The following is a 23955-nucleotide window of genomic DNA, read 5'->3' on the forward strand; positions in this document are numbered from 1 at the left end:
ATATTATTGCTGCTATGTCATCTTTGATGTGGCTCATTTATCATTATATAAACTTCAACTTTAAATATTGTCTATCATTAGCTTTTAGACACTAACCGTGCATACTCAAAATCAAAAGACTAAATGTTGTTTACTCTTACCCTAATTTCAATACACTGAAATTACTATCTCATACAGAGCATCCTAGCTTCTGGCATTGTGCTAGCATGATTATTGATTGACTGTTAAGTAACCCTCAAGAGATTTCTCTGAATCAACTACTGTAATCAAAGTACAAAAGGAAGATAACTATTATTTGCAGGAGCTCAAAACTAACCCCCAAATCATGAAGGCAAAAGAAGGCATAAAAAGCTGAGATGACTCCATTAATTTAATTCTCTCTAATACACAATTAGGCCTATATATTCAGGAACTTAATATAAAATTAAAATTGACATTAGGCCGATATGCCTCTCCCTAACTTTACTGAGGAATAATTTACTGATAAATATTCCTCAATAAAGGGATATATTGAATCTATTTAAAATGTACAGTGGGATGATCTGATACATGTAAATACTGTGAAATAACTACCAAGATAATTGACACATCCATCACCTCACATAGTTAACCCTTTCTTTGTGTGTATGCTTTTAACATATCACAATATCATTATTTTGTTGATCATTTAAACTATACTAACAGGATGACTTGTCAGTAAGGCAATGGGATTCTTTACAATGCATACAAGTAACAAGAATCTATGCAAGAGTTTAAATTTTTGTTTTTATTCACTTAGAAGTGAACCTAGTTAAAAGTAAATCAGTAGGGGTGTTTGTATCTTTTTCAATGAAAGTTTTGTCCAGATACATACACGCCCATGAATGTATATATCTGGAATCTAATATATGGAACAAATGAACCTATCTACAGAAAAGAAACAAACTTGGGGACATGGAGAACAGACTTGTGGTTGCCAAGGGGGAGGCGGAGGGAGTGGGATAGGCTGGGCATTTGGGGTTAGGAGTCGCAAATTTTTGCATTTGGACTGGATAAGCAATGAGATCCTGCTGTATGGTACAGGGAACTATATCTAGTCACCTGTGATGGGACATGATGGAGGATAATGTGATAAAAAATAATGTGTACACACTATATATGGGTCACTTTACCATACAGCAGAAATCCATAGAACATTGTAAATCAACTATAGTAAAAAAATTTTTTTAATAAAACTAAAGGAACATGCACCTCACCCTGAAAAATAAGTAAATGAACAGATAACATTTAAGCTAAAAGGTTTATCCCTCATAAATAGTATTATAAGTGTACTTATAAATAGTATTACAAGGGATAAATAAATGGCTCATAAATAATGTGGCCATTTAAGTATCATTTTTGGTTCACACAGTTTATTTCTGACCAAAGTGATATTAGGAAATTCATTTAAAATTCAGCTAAAAATCTTCAAAAGCATTTTACTTAAACATTTTGCTTTCAGAAAGGTAATAAAACATTTATTTCCATTAGCGGAGATATTTTGATCACTCCACTGATTTGTTTCTGTAGTTTATTCTATATGAGTCATGTACGAATGTATAACCACAGTAGGTGAACATAATTTTCAGAATTTTAATAGGTTTTTTTCCTGGATTTTTATTGCTTCTCTAGGCTCAGTCAAAAAAGAAAAAAAAAAAAAACCTAGTAACCACAGTTTTAAAGGTGATTTACAACTATATCTGTGCTCTACTCTCAATGCTCATTGTTTTACAAGCTGAGAGCAATATGTCTCTATCTGTGCAAAAATCTCACAAGGTCTTGTGTAGAGGTAGATGTGTTACTGCTCAAGAAAATGTATTGATTCTTGAATGTAGCTGACAACTTCCAAGCGTTGCCTCTGAAATACCGTGTTCCCCCAGGTCTGTTCCCTGAGCACTCTTTAGTGAGCACTCTTCAGTGAGCACGTTAATCCCCATGGTTACAACTGGGTGCTTCCTGACTAATTTCGACTTTCCACCCGTGCCTGAACTCTTGCACAGAATTTTCAGTTACATGCAGGATGTGTGACATTCAATAGGAACCTCAGATTGATAATCCAAACCTAAATCATCATTTCCCATACCTGTCCCTTCTACCACGATCCCTCTGTTATGAATGGTGCCACCACCTTTCCAGACAGGTGAGAAATGAGCCATCTCCACACTTTGTTCTTTAGTCAGCTCTCAGGTCCAGTCAGTTGCCAAATGGTTTCTAGTCTAAATCCACATGGTCTTATTTAATCAAGCCACATTTTTTGAGCTTTTTACTTTCATGCGATGGATTTAGAATATGAGACAATGTCTGCTTCAAGAAGCTCCTACCTAGTAAGAGACCAAGAACTAAATGAACCCTCACTGTACCTGGTGATAGTCACTTTATCATTAAGTAAGCCCAGACTTCTGAGACTAGCAACAGGGCCTGGAGGCCCTGTGGGAGGAAGTAACACATGAGCTGTGTCTAGAAGAAAGAAGAGAAGGTGTCCAGGTGGAGAGTAGAAGAAAGGTTCTCAGGAGGCTGACAAAGCAGTATGTTCAAAGTTACGGAGATGTGAGAGTGATCCAGGTACAAGTTGAGGTGTGCTGAGCCATGAAGCAGAGGCATATTTATGAAGGACTAGGGATATGTACCTATGCTAGGAAGTGTGAACTTCATTCCCAAAGGCTCCTTTCTTTCCTTTGCTCTTATACACAATCATATCTCTTGCCAGCACCATTGCAAAAAAAAACCCCAAAAAACAAACAAACAAAAAAACCCTCCTGATTGTTCTCCTGCTCTCCATCTCTGCCTTTTGTTTTCTTCTCTTAGGCTGTGGCCAGAAGTGGCACCCCCTGTTACAATGTAGGCTATGCATCTCCTCCTAGTCCTTCAATGGCCTGAATGACTCCCCAGATCACTCCCATTTCCTGCAACCCCCACTTCTGCCAAACATATCTTGTGGCTCAAGCTTAAGACAGCCGTCTTGCCCTCTGGCTCATACATCCCAGTGCATTTAGAACACTATTCCCTGCGTTTTGTACATAGTAGGCTTTCACCTATGTAGTAGGCTTTTCACTGTTGGGTTGAGGAAAGAGAGTGTCTTTTAGAGTCTTTCCCTGTTTCTTCATTTTCCAGGCTCTTTTATGCACACCCACATAATCGCATTGCTGTCAGCACTGCCTTTCCTGTCACTGCCAGCAAGTGTTGCTTACAGCCCAGTGACTTGTAACATGCCCTGCTGCTAAAAATCAGCAACAGTTCCCAGACAAAATGGCAGGGATGTGTACAAACCTTAATGTGCAATGTTTTGGTTCTTTTTTTTTTTTCTGCAGAAAATGAAAGACCTCACTTTCCCTGGGGTAAAAGTAGGTTTAGAAGGCATCGATGCAGGGCACCATGCCAAACATTACACTTTGCAGGGCTCTACACTTTGTATCACTGACAGGTATGGTGAAAATGACCTTGAACCAGAAGCCAGTGCTAAGATGAGTCTCAGTGCTAGCTGACTATGGGTGTTTCTGAGCCTCGATTTTCTCACCCTGTAGGACTGGAGATTAGACCTAATTTTTATTTATTTATTTATTTTTGTCTTTTAGGGCCACACCCGCAGCATATGGAGGTTCCCAGGCTAGGAGTCAAATCAGAGCAATAAGTTAGATTTATAGGTTAGATACAAGACTATGTTACCTTAATCCCTTGCAGAACAGCATTCAGTGATTGCCAGCCAGCAAGTTGAATGGTGCTGCTACCTTTTGGATGGAATTTATTTCCTTGGACAGTGTCCATTTTGATGCTTTGAGTATCCTGTAGGAGAACCCATGTGAGAAATCACTTGTGGAATTATTTTTAAAAATGTACTGGATCATAGTTGATTTACAGTTCTGTATTAGTTTCAGTTGTACATCAAAGTGAATTAGTTGTGTGTGTGTGTATGTGTTTGGTACCTATTCTTTTTTCCCACATAGGTTATTACAAACTATTGAGTAGATTTCCCTATGCTATACAGTAGGTTCTTACTAATTATCTATTTCATTCAGTAGTGTGTATATGTTATTCCCATCCTCTCAGTTCCTCCCTCTTCCCCCACCCCCAGGGTTTCCCCTATGGTAATCCTAAGATTGGTTTTGAACTCTGACTTTGTTTTTGTTTTATAAATAAATTCTTTTGCATCATTTTATTAGCTTCCACCTAAAAGTGATATCATATGATATTCGTCTTTGTCTGACTTACTTCACTAACTATGATAACCTCTAGTTGGATCCATGTTGCTGCAAATGGCATTATTTTGTTCTTTTTAATGGCTGAGTAATATTCCATTATATATGTATGTACTTTGTCTTCTTTATCAGTTTCTCTGTGGGTGGACATTTAAGTTGCTTCCATTCCATGGCTATTGTAAATAGTGCTACAATGAACATTGGCGCATATGTATCTTTTTGAATTATGGTTTTCTCCAGCTAGATGGGCAGGAGTGAGATTGCTGGATCATATGGCAGTTCTATATTTGTTTAAGGAACCTCCATATAGAAATTTAATCTGACAAAAACAAGTTTCTCTTAAAGCTAAGGGAAGTTTCCTCCTCTGCTTTGAGAGATGTGTAAGCTGGCTATCTGAGAGGCACAGTGAAGAAAATGCCAAGAACCAAGCGTGCTCCACACAGTCGCTATCTTGGCCCTTGTAGTTGTCACTTTTAGTTATCTTCTTTTTTTTCTGGCTGGTTGTTTTGTAAGCCTCCTCACTTTCTTTTTGAAAAAAAAGTAACAGAAATAGGATGAGAAGTGGGGAGAGATGCTTTTATAGAGGCTGGATTCCAGATAAATACTCGAATCAGCAGAGGTGACGACAGAAGGGAAGTAGCTGCATCCACCATAGCAGTGGGGCTGGCGATAGCTATTGGATGCCTTATTGTCCCAAATCCTGTGTTTTACCAATGGTGGTTGAGTTTGACTCAGTGACTGTCTTCCCAGTGGCCTAAATATGGTTTAAAACAATGTCAGCAATGATAACGACCTTTACACCTCTCCCCTAGTGTATTAAATGAACTGTTTTATCTCCTGCATAAAAATAGCATGTGGGACAGCAGCTACTAGAGAGAACACAAGTAAACAATGTGCCATCATCAGCAATGTCATCCTCCATTGTGGTTTATTGTTGGTACAGTGAGTTGCTAACTATCCAAATTATATTCAAGTATTTCATCACCTGCTTAATCAAGCTGCAAAATAAGGAGTTAGACCACTTCAACTCCAGTAATTTGATTATGTGGTAAGGAGACTTGTGCATAAACATTAATCCTAGGAAATTAATTCATGAAAATTAGCTGAAGATACCCCTAGAGGCCTGTTTTGTATCTATTTTTGCATAAAATGTTGAACTAACTACTTAGTGAAGGTGTCTTGCAGGGGGACTAGAATGATTATGCATGATTCTGTAGTTATCTAGAGAGAATCGTGAAGAGGCCATGAAGTGACCTGAAACTGCATTCTGATTAAAGTTCAGTCGTGAACAGGGAAATTGCCTTGAAATGATTAAAGTTAAAATTGTTGGTAATGAAGGAAAACACTTGTCTTAGAATGAGGCCCTTCAAAGAGAGTCTCATTTTGAATCTTTTGTAAAGCACATGGCTTTCCTTTTCGATGGCAAAATATTATGTTGTATCACCGTATCACATTGTCTAAATTTTCCAACTCAGCGGAGGATAAGGAGCATTAGGAAAATGTTCTAGACAAATATCTGGCAGGGGATGTCATGGGTGAAGGTCTGCCTTCAGGGGAGGGAAGTCTCCACCATTCCTGGGAGCCAGCCTAGTTGCATGGGTCCAGTGGAGCCTTCCCAAGGCATGACCAGAGCCTCTGTTCCCAGGGCACTTGGCTCTTTCATGTGTCTGCCATGTCGGGTTGTATTTTGATGCATCGGTTCTTCCCATCAGATGATAAGATCCCAGAGGAGAGGAATCATCTTTATTATTTTTCATGTATTTCCTGCATCTAACAGGGGTCACATCCCACTTAGGACTGAGCCCATAACTGATTACATTTATCCTCTTTGGTAAATATTCATCTTTGCAGATATTTAAAGATAGTAATACTATATCTAAAGCCTTGGAAGGTAATTGCGTTTCAGAACCCAGACTTTTCAGATATTGGAAATGTGGTATCACCATCTATAAACAGCATTTAAACAACATCTATGCTGTATGGAACATAATGCTCCTAGTAGAGTCTGGGACATCATCTATTATCAAGTGCATTAATTATGAATAAGCACACTGCATAGGATAAATAAAGGCTACAATTTCCTAACAGTTTAGGTCTAGTCAGGCTTTGCTACCAGAGAGTTACAAAAAAACTGAATTTTTGGAGCTCTTTGGATTCTGGAATTGCAGATAAGGTATTGTGAGCCTTGTTACATCTTCAGGAGCGAAGGCTTTCTCATCTAAGGGAAATATTCCCAGGTACTATAAGGACCCTTACTCCTGTCAGTTCAGGGACAAGGAAGAGAACAGTGCTGGGTTTTTCTGGATAGCAACATATTCTCATAACTGACGCTACTATTAGGGTCCTTGCAGGAGGGGATGATGGAAATGGTTCATTCCCTATGAATCAAGCTTTTTCATGTGCCACCATTGACTCTGTACCTTTTACCTTATCTGATGCCATGCCCCCTATTCTTGTTTCTCCATTTTTCTAGAGCTTTCCTTCTCTCCTCCCTTATTCATATATATTTATATAAAAATATTTTATTATGCAAATATATTTATAATTATATAAATATATATTTATATATAAGTATTTTATATATTCATATTTATATATTTTATATGTATATATTTAAATTTTTTTCATTAAAGTATAACTGATTTACAATGTTCTGTCAATTTCTGCTGTATACAGCAAAGTGACCCAGTCATACATATATATTTTTTTACATATATTTTTTTTCTCATATTATCTTCTACAATGTTCTATTTTTTTTAATCATGTTCTATCACAAGTGATTGGATATAGTTTCCTGTGCTATACAGTTTTTGATTGGATATAGTTTCCTGTGCTATACAGCTTTTTTTTTTTTTCCCCTTACCAGCTTAGGTCTTAAGGGTGTTGATAACTTCCTTGTCTGTCTTCTGCATAGTTAGCACCTGACCCTGATGCTTCTCACTCACGTCAACAACCAAAGCTTTTCTCTTATTAGTTTGTCTTTGAATAGATGTCAGTCAGTGCTGGCTTAGAAAGGAAGCAGTCTCCATACCTGTTTTTGTTTAGGGGACTATGTTTATCTGCTCAATACTGGGTAGAAAGCATCTTGGGAATATGTGCTGGGTCTGTTCTCTTTAGGACCTTGTCTCCTGTATGAAAACATGGTGATGAAACCATCAAATCTGCATTTAAAAAATAAAGTAGGTAGTATTTCTATCCTTCAGACTTTTAAAAAATGTCCTTTTCATATTTTAAAAGAGTGCAGTTGCTTATTTTTCCATATGATGTTTTCCCCGTCTTTATTTCTAATTGTTTGATTTACTTAGACCATGCCTCTGTTTTTGTGCATATTTGCAAGAAAGCTCACTTTTATGCTATTTGATGAAAGAATTATTTTGCTCTCTCAACCTCTCTTTGTCTTTTAGGTTGTGTTTACATACCTGCTTTTAGTGTTGTTGTGTGATACTGACAGTACCAGAAAATGGTTATCACATAGGCAGGGTCAGAAAGGCACATCTCTGCCCTGTCAGAGCATCCTTCTCTGCAAAGCAGAGGACCACCACCACCCAAGTGGAAGCTGGTCTTGCTCTGTCTCTCCTCTATGTGAGTAATGCACTGTTCCATCTAGTGCTTGACAGCTTCATGTTTTCCCTCACGACTCTGACACCAGGATGCAGTGGGTGGGTGTTAGACTGCTCTTCCTGGTGGCTGGCACTGTGATGAGCTCTGCTCTCCTCCATTTGATTGGAGTCCCTCCTGGGATTAGTACCTGGTGGATGGTGCCCTCCTTCATTGGGACTGATCACCGGGACACAGGACTCTGCCCTACACTCTCCACTCACAGTGTCATGTTGAACACACACTACCAATGCACAGGCTCTGAGTCAAGTCCCATGTTTCTCCCTAGTGGCCTGCTGTCCAGGTACCTACCAGTTCCCATCTCTGGTCTTAGCAGCAGTTCTGAAGACAACACCCTCCTTTAAGGTACTCCAGCCCAGAAAGAGCTGGAGGGCTTGGTCAAGGCAGGTGAGAAGTGTTCCTTGGCTGCCACCAAGGATATTGTATTCAAGGAAATTTTACTGTATGGAAGAGGACAAATAGCAAGAATTGTGGTCTCTTACTCAAATAACCAATGACATTCACCCCAAGAGACTGAGGACCAGTCATTTTATGTTTCTTTGCTCCCTAATATTATATTGTTCATTTGTTTTGGAGGTAAATGGTGGTCACCAGAGGTGATCCGAACCAATTTTCTCTGCAAGTGTAATAAATTTTTAAAATTCTTAAGACACAGTAAATATGAAAACACAAAACCTATCCATCATGTGTATATCTGCTTTAAATCCCATTCTGTACCTTTTAAAAATTCTCCTGAGACTGTACCAAAGAACCATATCAAGAACCATGTCACAGCTCTTATCACAGGTAAGACTAGTGTGTATGATCAATCTGTTGTGGCACAACATCCATGGAGCTCTCCTATCAGTTAATACTGTTTTCTAGAGCACTATGGATGTTTCTCCTAAGGTAAGTTAGGGAAATGTCCTTGATGCCTGGATCATAAAATACAGTTTTTCCAGATTTAAGCTTCTCTCTTTAGTCAACATTCACTCATTCAACAAACACTTGTTGCTTACAAGTAGTCCCTAATCTTGTACAGAAGACTGTGCTAACTTACAGAAAAGATGAGATATAGCTCCTGCTCTCAGAAATGTTAGAGTCTAGATCATAGACCAGGAACTGGTGAATTGTGATCTCTGGGCCAAATTTAGCTTGCTGCTTCTTTTTGAAAGTAGTCTTATTGAAACAAATCTTCAATTCACTCACATCTTGTCTGTGGCTGCTTTGTGCTACAAAGCAATAACAATTAAATAGTCACAATAGAGACTATATGGCCTGTAACATAAACTAGTTCCCTCAGACCCCTTAGAGAAAAAGCTTGCTGATCCTTTATATAGACAAGGACACATAAATCATTAAATCATATCATAGGAGATACAGAACATTACAGGGAAAAGAGGAGAGCAGGGTGAATTTTGCATCTTAACTGTTTCAGGTCCTAGTTCTGTCATTGACTAGATCACTGTGACCTTGAGTACATGACTTAGTATTTCTGAGCCTCAGTTTTTTTTTCTGCAAAATAGAAATACTATCTATATGTCATGGGTTTAACATAAGAAATAAAGGCAATAATGTCTATCTGAAGCACTCAGAGCATAACAGTCAATAAATGTTCCTGTGTCAAAAGAATGGGATGATGCATAGGTTGGGTGATCAGGTGTCCTGGAGCCTGATTTCTGTCTGTGGACCCAGCATAATCATCAACACTCCTCTTGCCTCACAAATGTCCCAATTTGGAGAATTATATGGTCACATTTAGAGCACTTCTTAAATTTCCCTTTGTAATTATCTCATTTTAAAAGAAGAATCAAATTTATTTAAGAACTGTGTATGGGGAGTTCCTGTTGTGGTGCAGTGGAGACAAATCTGACTAGTAACCAAGAGGTTGTGGGTTCTATCCCTGGCCTCGTTCAGTGGGTTAAGAATCTGGCATTGTGGTGAGCTGTGGTATAGATTGCAGATCCGGCTCAGGTCATGCATTGCTGTGACTGTGTTAGACCAGCAGCTGTGGCTCCAAGTAGACCTCTAGCCTGGGAACCTCCAATACCATGGGTGTGGCCATAAAAAAGAAAAAAAAAAAAACTGTGTATGGGCTGTGATAAAATAATAAAAATAAAACCAGTTACTTTGTAACGGGTCATTTCTGACCTAACCACACACATGTTTTGGCATTCATATTATTAAACTTTATCTGTCTATGCAAGGCACATGTATAACTCCATAATGGTGTTTTTTCACTTCTGATAATGGACACTTAGAGGTAAATAAATCAGTGAAAATAAAGTTAGACTTATGTGACAGCCTCCCAGTAGGTGGCCCAATGAAGAGCAGGTCCTGATGTTGATGAAAAAGAGGTAGACTTGACAAAAGGTAAACTTAAAGAGAAGTATATGGCCACGACTGTGTTCATTTGGGGAAGTTACTAGGGCTAGAAATTGGGGTCTCCTTATAAAAAAGCACCTGAAGGAAGAGATCACTGGCAGACAAGTCATGGTCCAAGATGAGTTATTACCTGACACTAACCAGTAATTGTATGCAATTGGATTACAGCTCTATGGTCCCCTGGGTCCAAAGGCAAGAAGTCAAGGAGAGAAGTGTTGTGAGACAGATATCTCTCTCTATATATATATATGTGTGTGTATGGAAAGGGACCAACATGTTTTAGTTAAAGGTGTATTTTAAAACACATTGGTCCCTTTTCTCTTCTAAGAGCTTGATGTTGCCTTGACTCCCTGGAGCAAAAAGATACAAATGGATGAGAGTTGGGGTGGCTGCAAAGGACTCAGTAGAAAAGTTGGACTAAATTAGGTTTCACTAGAGGGTTAGGAGGAAAAGGTTTGCAAACTGAGAAGACAGCAGTGATCAGAAGTGGGAAAGTGGACATGGCATGTCTTGTTGGGTGCACAGTGAAGAGGCCCTTAGACTAGAGCGCTTGTACTGAGAAATCCTGCAGATGAGTTTGGACACGTGACTGTGAAGCCCTTGGATGTCAGATTGGAAAGCTTATTTTATAATATTTATTTTTAATTGAAGTATAGTTGATTTACAATGTTATTAGTTTTGGGTGTATAGTAAAGTGATTCGGTTATACACATATCCAGAATTTTTCAGATTTTTCCCATACAGAATATTGAGTAGAGTTCCCTGTGTTATATAGATCTTTTTTGATTATTTTATATATAGTAGAGTGTACATGTTAATCCATCCTTCTAATTTATCCCCCACCCCCCTTGACTGACTTCTTTAACTTTGGTAAATCGGTAGTTCCTTTAAAACAGTGTTCTTCAAAGTTTGGATAATGTTTCAGTTAGATTTGACTTTCAAAAATAATTGGAGTTCCCGTCATGGTGCAGTGGTTAACGAATCTGACTAGGAACCATGAAGTTGCAGGTTCGATCCCTGGCCTTGCTCAGTGGGTTAAGGATCCAGCATTGCCGTGAGCTGTGGTGTACATCGCAGACACGGCTCGGATCCCGCGTTGCTGTGGCTCTGGCGTAGGCCAGTGGCTACAGCTCCAATTCGACCCCTCGCCTGGGAACCTCCATATGCCGAGGGAGCGACCCTAGAAAAGGCAAAAAAGACAAAAAAAAATAATTGTAGGTAATTTCATATTTTAGAATAAATATCATCTGACTGCTGCTGGAAATTTGTTGATGTGGAAATTTCTCTTAGCCTGCTAAGTAAATTCATCAAAGACAGATTTCGTTTGCTAATAGCGCATATAAAATATGTTTGTATTTCTTTTTCAGAAAACATTTTAATCACATAAACTTGGAAATTTTGTGCTTAATCTAATTTCTCATATTGGTCTCCTTCTCACCCTGGCTCTAGTTCTGAAAATCTTTTTAAAAAAGGTCTTTGCTCCCACTAATAGTCATTTGCTTTCTTCTTTACCTTCTTTTCTGTGTTTCCCCCTCTATCATAACTCTAGACACATGTGCTTGTGTATATCCTTGCAAGCTCTTCCTTCAAGAGAGGGTGTTCTGAAGCCTAGAATCAGAAGAGTGTTCTGCAGACTTCAGATCTATAGAAAGAGGGTGGAGGGACCAGAGAAACATGCACCTGTGCCTCTGGCACCTGAAGCAAAGGCTGGGCCCATGAAGGCTGTGCCTACCAGATGCCAATGCAACTTCTCAGTAGAGCCAATTCAATCAAAGATAGGCAATTCAGTGTAAATTTAATCCATGTTGTTCCTTGGCATAGTGTGGACAAAACAAACCAGTTGATTGATAGCACTGATCACTTTCCAGCCCGTAATGTTGGTGTTTCCTGGAGAAGGCATCCCTAGAGAGGGAGCAAGAATATGCATGGGTGTTTATAATGATCCCCTAAAAAAAAAAAAAAAAACTTGGATCTGAAAAATAAGAATTTGAGTTTTACTAACATTTGGTTTTATGGACTGTTAATACCAACATAGATGTATCATTTTTATATAATTATATATGATGTTATAATTTTATATATCATATCATTTTAAATATATAAAAGCAAAGATGAATTCTCAAGTACTTTTGCTGGTGGGGTAACACTATCAACATAGTTTGGTGACTATTATCAAGATCATTGATTCCCAATCTTTGGGCAACAGACTTATTGTTAGAACCCCATTAATACATGCAAATGGACCTATTTTCTCATTCAGTAGATATGAAAAATACAGTGATCTGCTAAGGGTTTGTGTTTTTTTATTTAATATGTTTTTGTTGTGTTTTGAAATTTATTGTAAAAATGAGTTCCTCAAGCCTAAGAATACTGCGAATCCACTGAAGGAGACACATTTACACAAGGGACACAAAAGGGCAAAGAGAGGGGAGTGCCGACACAATAAAATATTAGCTTGGTTGCTCAAAGTATTTAAGCTATCGCAGAAGTTGTGTATACTTACATACTTTAGCAACTCTTTTTTTCTCTCTCTTTAATAAAAGGATTTTTCTTTTTTTCATTTTTCTCCTCCTCCTCCTTTGTTCCTCTATTTGGGTGAATATTGGGAACATCTCAGGAACTGGCTTCCAGCACAGTGTTCCTTTTTATTCATGTCTGTACTAGTTGGCGAGGGCTGCTATAACAAAATTCCACAGATTTCACGGCTTAGAAACAATAGAGATTTTCTCACAGTTCTGGAGCCTACCAGTCCGGGATCACAATGTTGATGAGCTGGTCTTCTTTGAGGCTCCTCTCACTGGCGTGCAGATGGCTTCCTTTTTGCAGTGTCCCCACATGGTCTTTCCTCTGTGCATGTGTAGCCATTATCACTATGCGTGTCTTACTTTCCTTTTCTTACAAGCATACTGTCAGATAGGGTTAGGGCCCACCCTAATGACCTCATTTTAACTTGGTCACCTCTTTAAAGGCCCTATCTCCAAATACAGTTACATTCTAAGGTACGAAGGTTTAGGGCTTCAGTATATGAATTTTGGGATAATACAATTCAGTCCAAATTTGTGCCTTTTCTTTTGATAAATCTACTTGTTTCAGGAAAGTATGTGAGACCTGGCAATATCAAGATGAAATATGATAGGGATAGTCCTGGACAAATTATCATCCTGACTTAATTTTAAAAGTGCCCCCAGTGACTATCAGCCCCTCATTTTTATGCTCTAGGGTGTTCATCATGCAGAGGGCTGCGAGCCAGAGGTCATGCGTTAGAGGCTCAGCTCAAATATATTGTGCCTAAGTCCGTTCAGCTATGAACTACAGACAATACTAGTACCCGCATCAGGGTTATTGTGAGAATTAAATGAATCAGTATGTATCAGTATGTATCAGTCGTTCAGAACACTGCCCCGAATCTAGTAAGCACTGCGTGTGACACCGAGGAAGCACAGAGGAAGTGTCAGGGGTGACTGCATTTGTCAGGTGTGAGGGTTAATTTTGTGTGTCAACTTGGCTGGGCTAAGGTGCCCAGTTAGTTGGTCAGATATGATTCTGGATGTTTCTGCGAGAGTCTTTTTGGATGAGACTGACATTTAAATGGGTGGACTTTGTTTTCCGGTCTGTGGGTGGAACTCATCCAACCTGTTTCCAATCAGCTGAAGCCCTGAAGAGAACAAAAGGCTGACTTTCCCCCAACCAAGGAGTTTACTAGCAGATTGCCTTTGAACCTCAACTATGTCTCTTTCCAGAAGCCTTCTGAATCAGATTTTGGACTTACCAAGCCTCCATTATTGCATGAGCTAATTCCTTAAAATAAATCTCTTTGTATATATGTATACACATCTTTTGGGTAACACAGTGTGTGGATACCAAAGTGGTACCTGAAGAGTGGCTTTTTTAAGTTTTCTAAAATTTAACATATTTCTGGATTTTTATGCCCTTCTAAATTCACTGTGTTCTTTGATGCCTATATACATACCAATAAAAAACGATCCATGACCAGACAGCTAAGACAGGGAACAAGCACTCTCCATCTTCATCCCCGACTTTAAAAAACATTTAAATTTTGCATTCACATAGCATGTTTTTAAATGATGCTGATATTCTCCATCTGGGAGAATTTTCACCATTATTTATAATTATGAAAATGAATCTTTTTTTCAGGAAGTGAGAGTATCATCTCTAATAAATGCTTGGAGTGAAAGTATAGGTTTTGGTAAAGTGAATGTTGATTAAAAAAAAATTGAATCATTATGTTAAGACTGAGCTCCAAAACTAGAAAAGCAGGCAAATATATTGGCAAGAGTTCAGCCAAGCTAAAAGATTGGCAAATCAACCTTCTGAAAAAAAGTTAAACAACTTGGAAAAGCAAATAAATTCTCAAGGAACAACTTGAGTAGCAGCTATCACGTCTAAAAAGGGTTACTGTGGAGGGAACGGAGACCAGCTGTTCTCTAGCTCAGCTGAGCCCAGAAAAGAACAAAAATAGATAAAAACGGCAGTAGGACAGACCATTTAGATCTAGGCCTCTGCAGCTAATATGCCTAGAATGGTTACTTAGGGCGTTCTATATACATTCCAAAGAGGTCTTAGAGCTGGTTAGGTTTACCTTTTCTTAGTGTGAATCTAAGTCCACATCTAGCTTTCTAGTGGGGTTAATCAGAATCATTTCGGTGTGGGGTGGGGCTTTTGTAAAAACCATAGGCTCCATTTCTAGGACATGTTAGGAAGCAGTTTCCAGTATACTGTTGAGAATTAAAACACCATGCAAAAAGGAATATATAGTATCTATCTTCAGTATGAGAAAAAAAGGAAATAAGAAGGTATATATGTATGTATATAAATACTGATTTGAAAAATGGGTATTTGGGTATGTTTCTCATTTAAAGAAAAAAAAAAGGATAAATCAGAAACCTGGGTGAGATAGAAGACGGAAATGGAACTTCTCTGTATTAGTTTCCTATTGCTGCTGTAATATATTAGCCAAAGGTCAGTGGCTTAAAACAACCTAAGTTTGTTATTTTATAGTTCTGGAGGTCAGAAGTCCAACATGGATCTCACTAGGCTAAAATTAAGATGTCAGCAGGCTGCCTTTATTCTGGAAGCTCTAGAGGATCATTTGTTTCCCTGCCAGCTTTTTGAGGCCACCTGCATTCCTTGGCTCATGGCCCTGTTCTGCATCATTAAAGCCAGCAGTGTTAGCATCTTCAAATCTCTCTAAATCTGACCCTTCTGCCAAGCTGGTCCACATTTGAGACCCTTATGACTACATTTGTCTCCCTGGGATCATACAGGATAGTCTCCTTATGTTAAGATCAACTGAGCAGCAACCTTAAATCTATCTGTAACCTTAATTCCCCTTTAGACGTGTAACATTACACCTTCTAAGGATCAGGGTGTGGGGGGCATTATCCTGCATGTTATGCCTTTTAAGATTTTTGACTCTTAAACCATTTAAATGTTTATGCAAAAAAAAAAAAAATTGAATCCAAAGTTTGAATAAGGAGATCCCATCATGGCTGAGCTGGTTAAGAACCCCACCAGTGGAGTTCCTGCTGTGGTTCAGTGGTAATGAACCTGACTAGTATCCATGAAGATGCAGGCTCAATCCCTGGCCTTGCTCAGTGGGTCAGGGATCTGGCATTTCTGAGAGCTGTGGACTAGGTTGCAGATGCGGCTTGGATCTGGCTTTGCTGTGGCTATGTGTAGGCCGGTAGCTGAGGTTCTGATTTCACTGCTATTTTTTTTTTTTTTTTTTTTTGGTTTTTGTTTTTTGCTTTTTCTTTTAGGGCTGTGCTCGCAGCATATGGAGGTTCCCAGGTCGAATTGGAGCTACAGCTGCTGGCCTAAACCACAGCCACGACAATGTGCAATCCAAGCCTCATCTTCAACTTCCACCAGAGCTCATGGCAATGCCAGATCCCTGACCCATTGAGTGAGGCCAGGGATAGAACCCGCATCCTCATGGATACTAGTCAGATTCATGTCTGCTGCACAAAGGGAGCTCCCTGATTCAACCCCTAGCCTAGGAACTTCTGTATGCTGTGGGTGCAGCCCTAAAGAGACGAAAAAAAAAAAAAAGAAAAAGAGAGAACCTGACACCTAACTAGTATCCAGGAGGTTGCATGTTTGATGCCTGGCCTCACTCAGTGGGTTAAAGGATCGGTGCTGATATGAGCTGTGATGTAGGTCACAGATGTGGCTGTGGCAGAGGCCTGTAGCTGCAACTCAGAATTGACTCCTAGCTCAGGAACTTCCATATGCCACAGGTACAGTCCTAAAATGAAGGAAAAAAAAGTTAACGAGAGCAAACGCTAAAATTGAATACAAATACAAACAAATGGACCTAACTATATATATCAAATGGAAATATGACTATATTGGGGAGGGAAAAAAGTATGAATTCAAATAAGTTTTGAACTCTGCCAATCCACTGTTAAAATGAGATCTAATTTTAGGAAAGAAATAATTGCAAAGGAATCATGATTTTCACTCAGTATTTTTGTTGGTAGTAGTATATATCATACGGTGATCTCAAAATTATTTTTTATGGATTTTTAGGATAGCGTAAATATATTGTTGTGGGGAGACAGGGTGCTCACTCTAGAAGAAGGGGGATAGGCATATGGAATGCAGGAAAGTCAGAGAGAATCCTGTGGTTTGGGATTTTTTTATGTTTATCCCCTGAAATGACATAGAAGATTGACACTCCCAGGAGCAATGAGAACATCTAGTACCAAATCTTGGTTTCTAAACAGCATTCCTTGGTAAAAGAAACAAAGGCTCCTTAAAGAGATGCCTAATTTCAGATGGAACAGGTATAAAGTCCAAGGTAATCCCATGACGCCTAATGATAGTAAAAAGTTAGGAAGTGCTCAGAGTCATGGAGACATGTCCAAAAATAAACAAAGAACTCTCACTAGCCCAATGTAGGACATTTGAGTATCAAATAAACCAAAAGAGAATAAGATTTCAAATTTAAAAAGCAATATTAGAGTACAGGCATTTGAGGTTGGTGGGTGGACGGCGTTTTATGAGAGGAGAATGAACGCTAATAAAGATTTTAAAAATTAAGAAATTTTCAAAAGCCGTCTTTTGTAATCCTCAATGTAGTAATTGTTTCAGGTAGGATAACTGATGGGTGTTAAGATTATTTCAGATGGTTTAGGAACCTGCCTCCTTCAGAGAACACCGAGGTAATATGTTGTGGACATACAGGATATTTACATGTTTCAAAATATCATCCCAACAATTATTAATTACAAAAGGAAAATGATTGGTTTATAATAGAGAAACCTCGTCATCATCACCTTAATCAAGTGCTCAAACTTCACACAACAACAAAGGGATGAACTGATATCTTGTATTCTTCCCATTCTAGCACATCCAGGGGTACAGCATCAACTATGTGGTATTCTTGTCAAAACGACTTAACATGGATCTAGTCAGCAGGTGAAAATCAGGCAATTACTGATGTAAGAGATTAAACCAAATGTAAACTGAAGCCAAATAGTGAAAATTACAATGCAATTTGTGACCTCAAATCCTCAATTGCAGAACAGAAACAGACTCACGGACAAAGAGAACAGACTTGTGGTTGCTAAAGGAGAGGGGGAGGGAGAGGGATGGACTGGGCGTTTGAGGCTAGGAGATGCAAACTATTACATTTAGAATGGATAAGCAATGAGGTCCTGCTGTGTGGCACAGGGAACTATATCCAATCACTTGAGACAAAACATGATAGAATATGAGAAAAAGAACATATATGTATAACTGTCACTTTGCTGTGCAGCAGAAATTGACAGACCATTCTAAGTTAACTATAATAATTTTTTAAAAATCAAAAAAAAGGTGGAAATGACAATAAAATAACAAAAGAGAACATGTGTGCTCCAGAGAGGAAAAAAAAATGGTGAAAAAGTTATCTGTTATAGTAATAATAACTAATAGAACCTGCTTTTTACCCACTAACTTGACAATGATTAAACATGAATAAATGTCTAAATGCAAAAAAAAAAAAAAATCTTAAAAATAAAATAGCTCTAAAAGACACTATTTTGACCATGGGGGAATTTTGTCTATGGGCTGTTTATAAGTAGTAATGTGTCAGTATTAAATATCTAGTGTAGAATGTATTGTGTTCATGTAGGAAAGAATCCTGGGAGACCCACGTTGAAGTATTTGGGGATAAATTTCAGCATGGCAACAACTTTCAAATGATGCAGAAAAAAGTATATGTACAAATACATATACATGTAATAGAAATGAATGCAGCAAAGTGTAAAGTGGTGAATAGCACTGTTTTGTATACATTTTCAAATTTTCTATAGGTTTGATTTTTAAAGTAACAAGTAGAAGAAAAATTCCTTTATTGGGCCTGTGGGCTTCTTGATACCCTCTAGGTTTATTTTGTTTGTATTTGAAGCTGTTATGGATGTTTTTGTTCCTTCTTTCTTAAATGTGCTGCTAGCTGTGTATTTGGAAGCATCTCCCTTGACATCCAATCTGAGTCTCCAGGCAATGTGAACTTTCAAACACCTATAAACAGAAGAACATTAAGGAAAGCCATCTTGTATGTTAATTTCTATGAACCTCCAATTTATAGGAAAAACATTTGAAAATAAAAGTCACATAGTATTTGGTTTACATGCATATTTACTCAGTAAATATGCACTGAATATGAGTGTGTTTTATATGCTTCTACCTACCATTAAAATATTGCCTGATAGCACCACCAGCAAAGGACACAGATTTCCAGGTCGTCTCTCAGACCTATGAAGGTCATCTTTGAGGAAAGGACCTTGATTTGCATTTTACTCAAGTCTGGCGCGGTCTTTCAGTCTTTTGAACACTGTAGGTGATGTCCCTAGGGAACTCTACCATGTCTTTAAGGGCTCCCTCCCTCACAGGAGGACTCGGTCTTACATCCTCCAGGAACAGTTCCCTTCCCTTGCCTCCTCTTCCATCCTGTTATATCTTTGACCATCTGCAATGATCTTCATCTAGATTTTCCTCCACTTATGATGGGGTTACGTCTTGATAAACCCATTGTTGGTTGAAGACATCTTAAGTAAAAAATGCATTTAATAAACCTAACCCACCAAACAGCGTGGCTTCCCTAACCTACCTTAAACGTGCTCAGGACTTAACATTAATTTGTGGTTGTGTGAAGTTATCTAATCCAAAGCCTATTTTATAATAAAGGACTTAACATACTGGATACTGGACTGAAAGTGAAAAATAAAAGGGTTGTATTGGTTGTTTGCCCTTGGGACTGTGTGGCTCAAAGGCACTGCCAGCATCACGAGAAAGTATCAGGATCAAATCAGATGTCACTATCCCGGGAAAAGGTCAATACTGGAAGTATGATTTCTTCTCATCATGTCTTGCTTTCACACCATCATAGTCAAGAAACCGTAACTCGAAACATCATCATTTGGGGACTGCCTTTACTGAATTATTTTCCCTTGATTCCCATCCCCACCTTTTTGACTTTCCCTTGGTTTTTAATCTCTCTGTAAGCACGGGATCCACACTGCTCAGTGTACTTTCAGTAGAAGCACCCTACCCAGTCTACCACCTCACTCCTACTGCTCCTCTAGTCGGTGGGACAATACCTTTTTTTTTTTTTAACCAAGTTTAGATTTTTAAAATATATCTCTGACTTTTCCACCAAAAAACATCTGAGAGACTGGGAACACTGGAGGAAGATCTGAGAATGTAAACTAGGTTTATGCTTCCTACGTGTAGGCAAGAAGGCTACTGAGGATAGTGGTGAAGGTTGCAGACCCTGAAGTTAGACTACCCAGCTACTACTTGGTTGCTACATATGTTCTGGCAATTTCTTAAACCCCCCTGATTGCAGTTTTCTTCTATGCAAAAAGAGGGGATAATATTAGTACCTACCAGAAATGGTTGTGTTAAAGGCATTTATATGTAGAAAGCACCAGGAAGAATGCCAGTAAGTGTTTACCATCTTAATCATCACCATTATCTTTCTATGGAATGTCAAACCTGGATCAAATTGTTTTCAAGATATTAATGATTTTATATTAATTAATATGAAGAATGTCTTTCTTGCTTTCTTTTGTGTCTCTCATGGGTTCAGGTTTCCTTGGGGCTCTTGCATGCCCATGCTACACATATCCTGTGGCCTCCAGAGCGCTGGCAGAAATTGGAATCTGTTCTTCCTCCAGAGCGCTTGCCCGTTCAGACTGAAGAGGAGTGCCTGCATGGATCTCCCTGAGCTGCTGCTGTGGAGAGGCCACCACCACCACCACCAATCACAGGAAGAGGGATAGATAAGAGACACACTCCAAAAGGCAAAGCTTCCCACAATATGATGCTGTGCAAGATACATTTCTATCACATTAGGATGACCTGTATTACTAGAGAAAGAGTTGGAAAAGATTAAATGGCACCAGATTTTGTTAAATTGTAATACCATTTTGTTTAATGCCAAAAAATGCAGACATTTGGGAATATGAATATTTTATTCCTATATGTTTTTAAAGAGGATAAATTTTGGGTTTTGTTTTATGCATACATATTCTGTTGATTGATAGGTTTCAATTTTGCTGCTGGCTGCTGGATAGAAATGAAAACTAATATTTGATGAAAGTAAATGACATCAGTCAATTACTCTTAAGATGGAACTTAAAGAAACATATTATGCGCATAGTGATGGGAATTACACTGTAATTGACAGTATGTACAACGCAGTGACTGCCAGTTAGGAAGAACAGTAAACTGTGATGTAAAAATAAAACACTGATTTGCTCAAGTACTATTTTTGGTGTTTATCATTGAACCTGGAATAATAATCCACTAATGAGGAATATATTCTCTCTTTTGGAAGAAATTAAAGTGATGGAGAACCAATTCTATCAATACTTCCATACAATCAAATCTTTCTTATTGGCCCCCTTTTAATCTAAAACTTATTAATATCTTGCATTGATGAGTAAACTCACTTATTAATAGTTGGTCACTATTTAGTAAAGTGTTCCGAGTGAAATGGAAAGAAAAAAAAAAATCACTCCAGATGAACCAAGTTAGATTTTCCCCTGAATGATTTTTCAGTGCTCATGTCTGTAATACTGAAACCAGCAATTGAAAAAAAGGGTAATATTGGCAATGATAGATTTTGTAAATGTATACCTAAGGAAGTAAATTCCCCACATGCAAGTTTATATTTGTGAAGCTTTTCTTTTTTTACCTCCCATTGCATAGAGGTTTGTGCTGATAGAAACTACCTCTCTAGATGTAGTTTCCAAAAGCATTCTATATACCTGGTCTCCTCTATATGCCTGGTCTCATTTCCTTCTATTTCATAGGCAGATAAGATCCCAAACAAAGACTAGCCATCCTGCAAATATAGATGCAAATTCATTATTAGCTGGAAGGAACAGAAAGTGCGACCAGCAAAAAACATATGCATGTTAAGTGCATGTATTACTAATAATTCTTTAGCATAATAAAAGCTAGTTCAATAAACATCAATGAGTACTTTTTGGGTGCTTAAGAGTATTAACTCTTTAGTTTCTAGAGCATAGGAAAGTCTGGGGATGGTGGAAGAAGTGGTTGGTGGTGATACAGAGGGGAGACAGAGTAGAGAACAAAAAAGGGGTACATGGATTAGCTGCTATTTACCCTGATATGGAAGAATTTGGTATTTTAACAGTTCAGAAAACTGGTTATCAGCCTTGCTACTTTATTGACTATGTATGTCTTCCTACTCAAATTGTTTTTTTGGTTTGTTTGTTTTTTATGGCTGCACCTGGGGCATATAAAAATTCCCAGACCAGAGATCAAAAATAAGCCCAGCTTTGACCTACACCATAACTCCGGCAACATGGGATCTTTAACCCACTGTGTCAGGTCAGGGATTAAACTTGCACCTCTGTAGCAACCCAAGATACTGCAGTTAGATTCTTAACACACTGCCACAGCAGGAACTCCCCTAATCAGACTATTAATTCAAGTTTGTAAATCTTCAGACAGGAAACTAATGCTCCTAATTAATTTTGTATTCTCTATCCATCTAGCATATCAGCAGCAGAATTAACACTTGATGCTTGTGGAACAACTCTGCTCATAAGTTAACCTCCTCAAAAATGCAACTCAAGGCAGAGTTTACAACTGTTTTCCCTGGTACATACTTTCATGCATGTATCAATCCCCCTCTGTAATTTTTTTTTTTTAGGGCTATACTTGCAGCATATGGAAGTTCCAGGGCTGAGTTTAGATTGGAGCTGTAGCTGCCAGCCTATGCCACAGCCACGCCACACCAGATCTGAGCCACACCTGTGACCTACATCACACGTCGCAGCAAGTGTGGATGGATCCTTTAACCCATTGAGCAAGGCCAAGGATCAAACCCACATTATCATGGATATTAGGTTCTTTACCTATTGAGCCATGATAGGAACTCCCACCCTCAATATTAACCAATGAAGAAATAGTTAACTGTCTCCTACTGTCAGGGAATGGCAAGAGGCAATAGACCCAGGAGCCCAGCTTTTCTGTGAAAGAGGCCTATTACCTTACATTCATAACTATGACCTAAGTCAGTTTCTAAGGCTTGACTGTAATCCCTTCTAGGCACCTCAGAGTATAGGCATTATCTTTGCTCTCTTCCTCTGTCTCATTCCAGAACACCATTATCTCCTAGAGAAGAACCTTACACCTGTCTGGTACCCTGGTTTTTGTGGCTGCCACCCATGGTACACCTTTTGATCACCTGGATCTGGTAGCAAGCAGGGCTGGTACTCAAGTGTCCCACAGGACTGTAACAATTGGAGAATCAATTCTTAGCTAGCTACCACCTCTAGGACATTGCACACACAGAGACTGAAAAATACTCCCAGTTTTCCTATGGAAGATAAAGTCTTCTTGACCTGGAGATTTGGCTGGAGAGGCAGGGATCTGGTTTAGCATACATCTAAGGTCATACTGAGCTGAGGATATAAGGGATGGAGGCAGGTGGATGCTATCTTTGTGTTCTCCCTCTGCCTCATGTCAAGATGCCAGCATCTCTCAGAAAAAAACTTGGATACTTGTCTGGCACCCTGATTTTTATGACTGCCACAATCCAGGAGACTCTTCTAGGTTGCCTAGCTCTGGTGGACACTGGAATTTATCCTTGTAATCTCATAGGACTATATGTATTTATACTTTGAAAGTTATGCCAGAGCATATGCTTCCCAAGTCATGAATCTGGGTGCTGAGATCCTTCCATCCACTGACAGATCTTGGCACACCTTCAACTATGAGGTGCTACTAAAAATAAAACAGGCTACATGGACAATCAAAAAGGATTGAGAGACAACCAAGAGCTGAGGCAGAGTAGAACAATCAGGTTCATCTCCTTCATGAGGCCATTCCTTCAAGAGTAGGAGATATGGTCGTTTTACTTAGTGCATAGAAACCAATGCATAGAGTTAAGGAAAATGAAGAAACAAGAATATATTCCAAATAAAAGAACAAATTAAAACCTCAGAAAAAGTCATTAGCAAAAGAGATAAGTGATTTACCTGATAACAACTTCAAAATATTCACCATAAAGAAACTCACCAAATTTGAGAGAAGAAAGTGAACACAGTGACAGCTTCAACAAAGAAACAATATAAAAAAGTACCAAAGACAAGTCACAGAGCTGAAGAAGACAACTGAACTGAAAAATACCCTAGAGGAATTCAAGAACAGACTACATGAGGCAGAAGAAAGGATCAATGGAGTTGAAGTCAGAGCAGTGGAATTCAATCAGATA

At 38.6% G+C, this 23955-nt stretch overlaps 1 protein-coding gene across 3 annotated transcripts in view; it reads left to right on the forward strand.

The window, feature by feature from the left end:
- IMMP2L (inner mitochondrial membrane peptidase subunit 2) overlaps window positions 1-23955 on the forward strand; it is a 989629-nt gene that overhangs the window by 867501 nt on the left and 98173 nt on the right. The window contains exon 7 of one of the 3 annotated variants that reach the window (XM_021079086.2): window positions 20293-23673. The exons of 1 other annotated variant lie outside the window; for it this stretch is intronic. In XM_021079086.2, coding sequence (XP_020934745.1) covers window positions 20293-20430 — 138 coding nt within the window. In that variant the 3' untranslated portion in view covers window positions 20431-23673. Of the gene's footprint in view, window positions 1-20292; window positions 23674-23955 lie in introns of those variants that run through there. One more of the 3 variants, XM_085005763.1, reaches the window with a different exon arrangement.

Source organism: Sus scrofa, chromosome 18, assembly GCF_054392235.1.
Source record: "Sus scrofa isolate SSC_HxYL_T2T_F1_AM1 chromosome 18, Sscrofa_HxYL_maternal_Yorkshire_Landrace_v2.0, whole genome shotgun sequence".
NCBI classification, from domain to species: Eukaryota; Metazoa; Chordata; class Mammalia; order Artiodactyla; family Suidae; genus Sus; species Sus scrofa.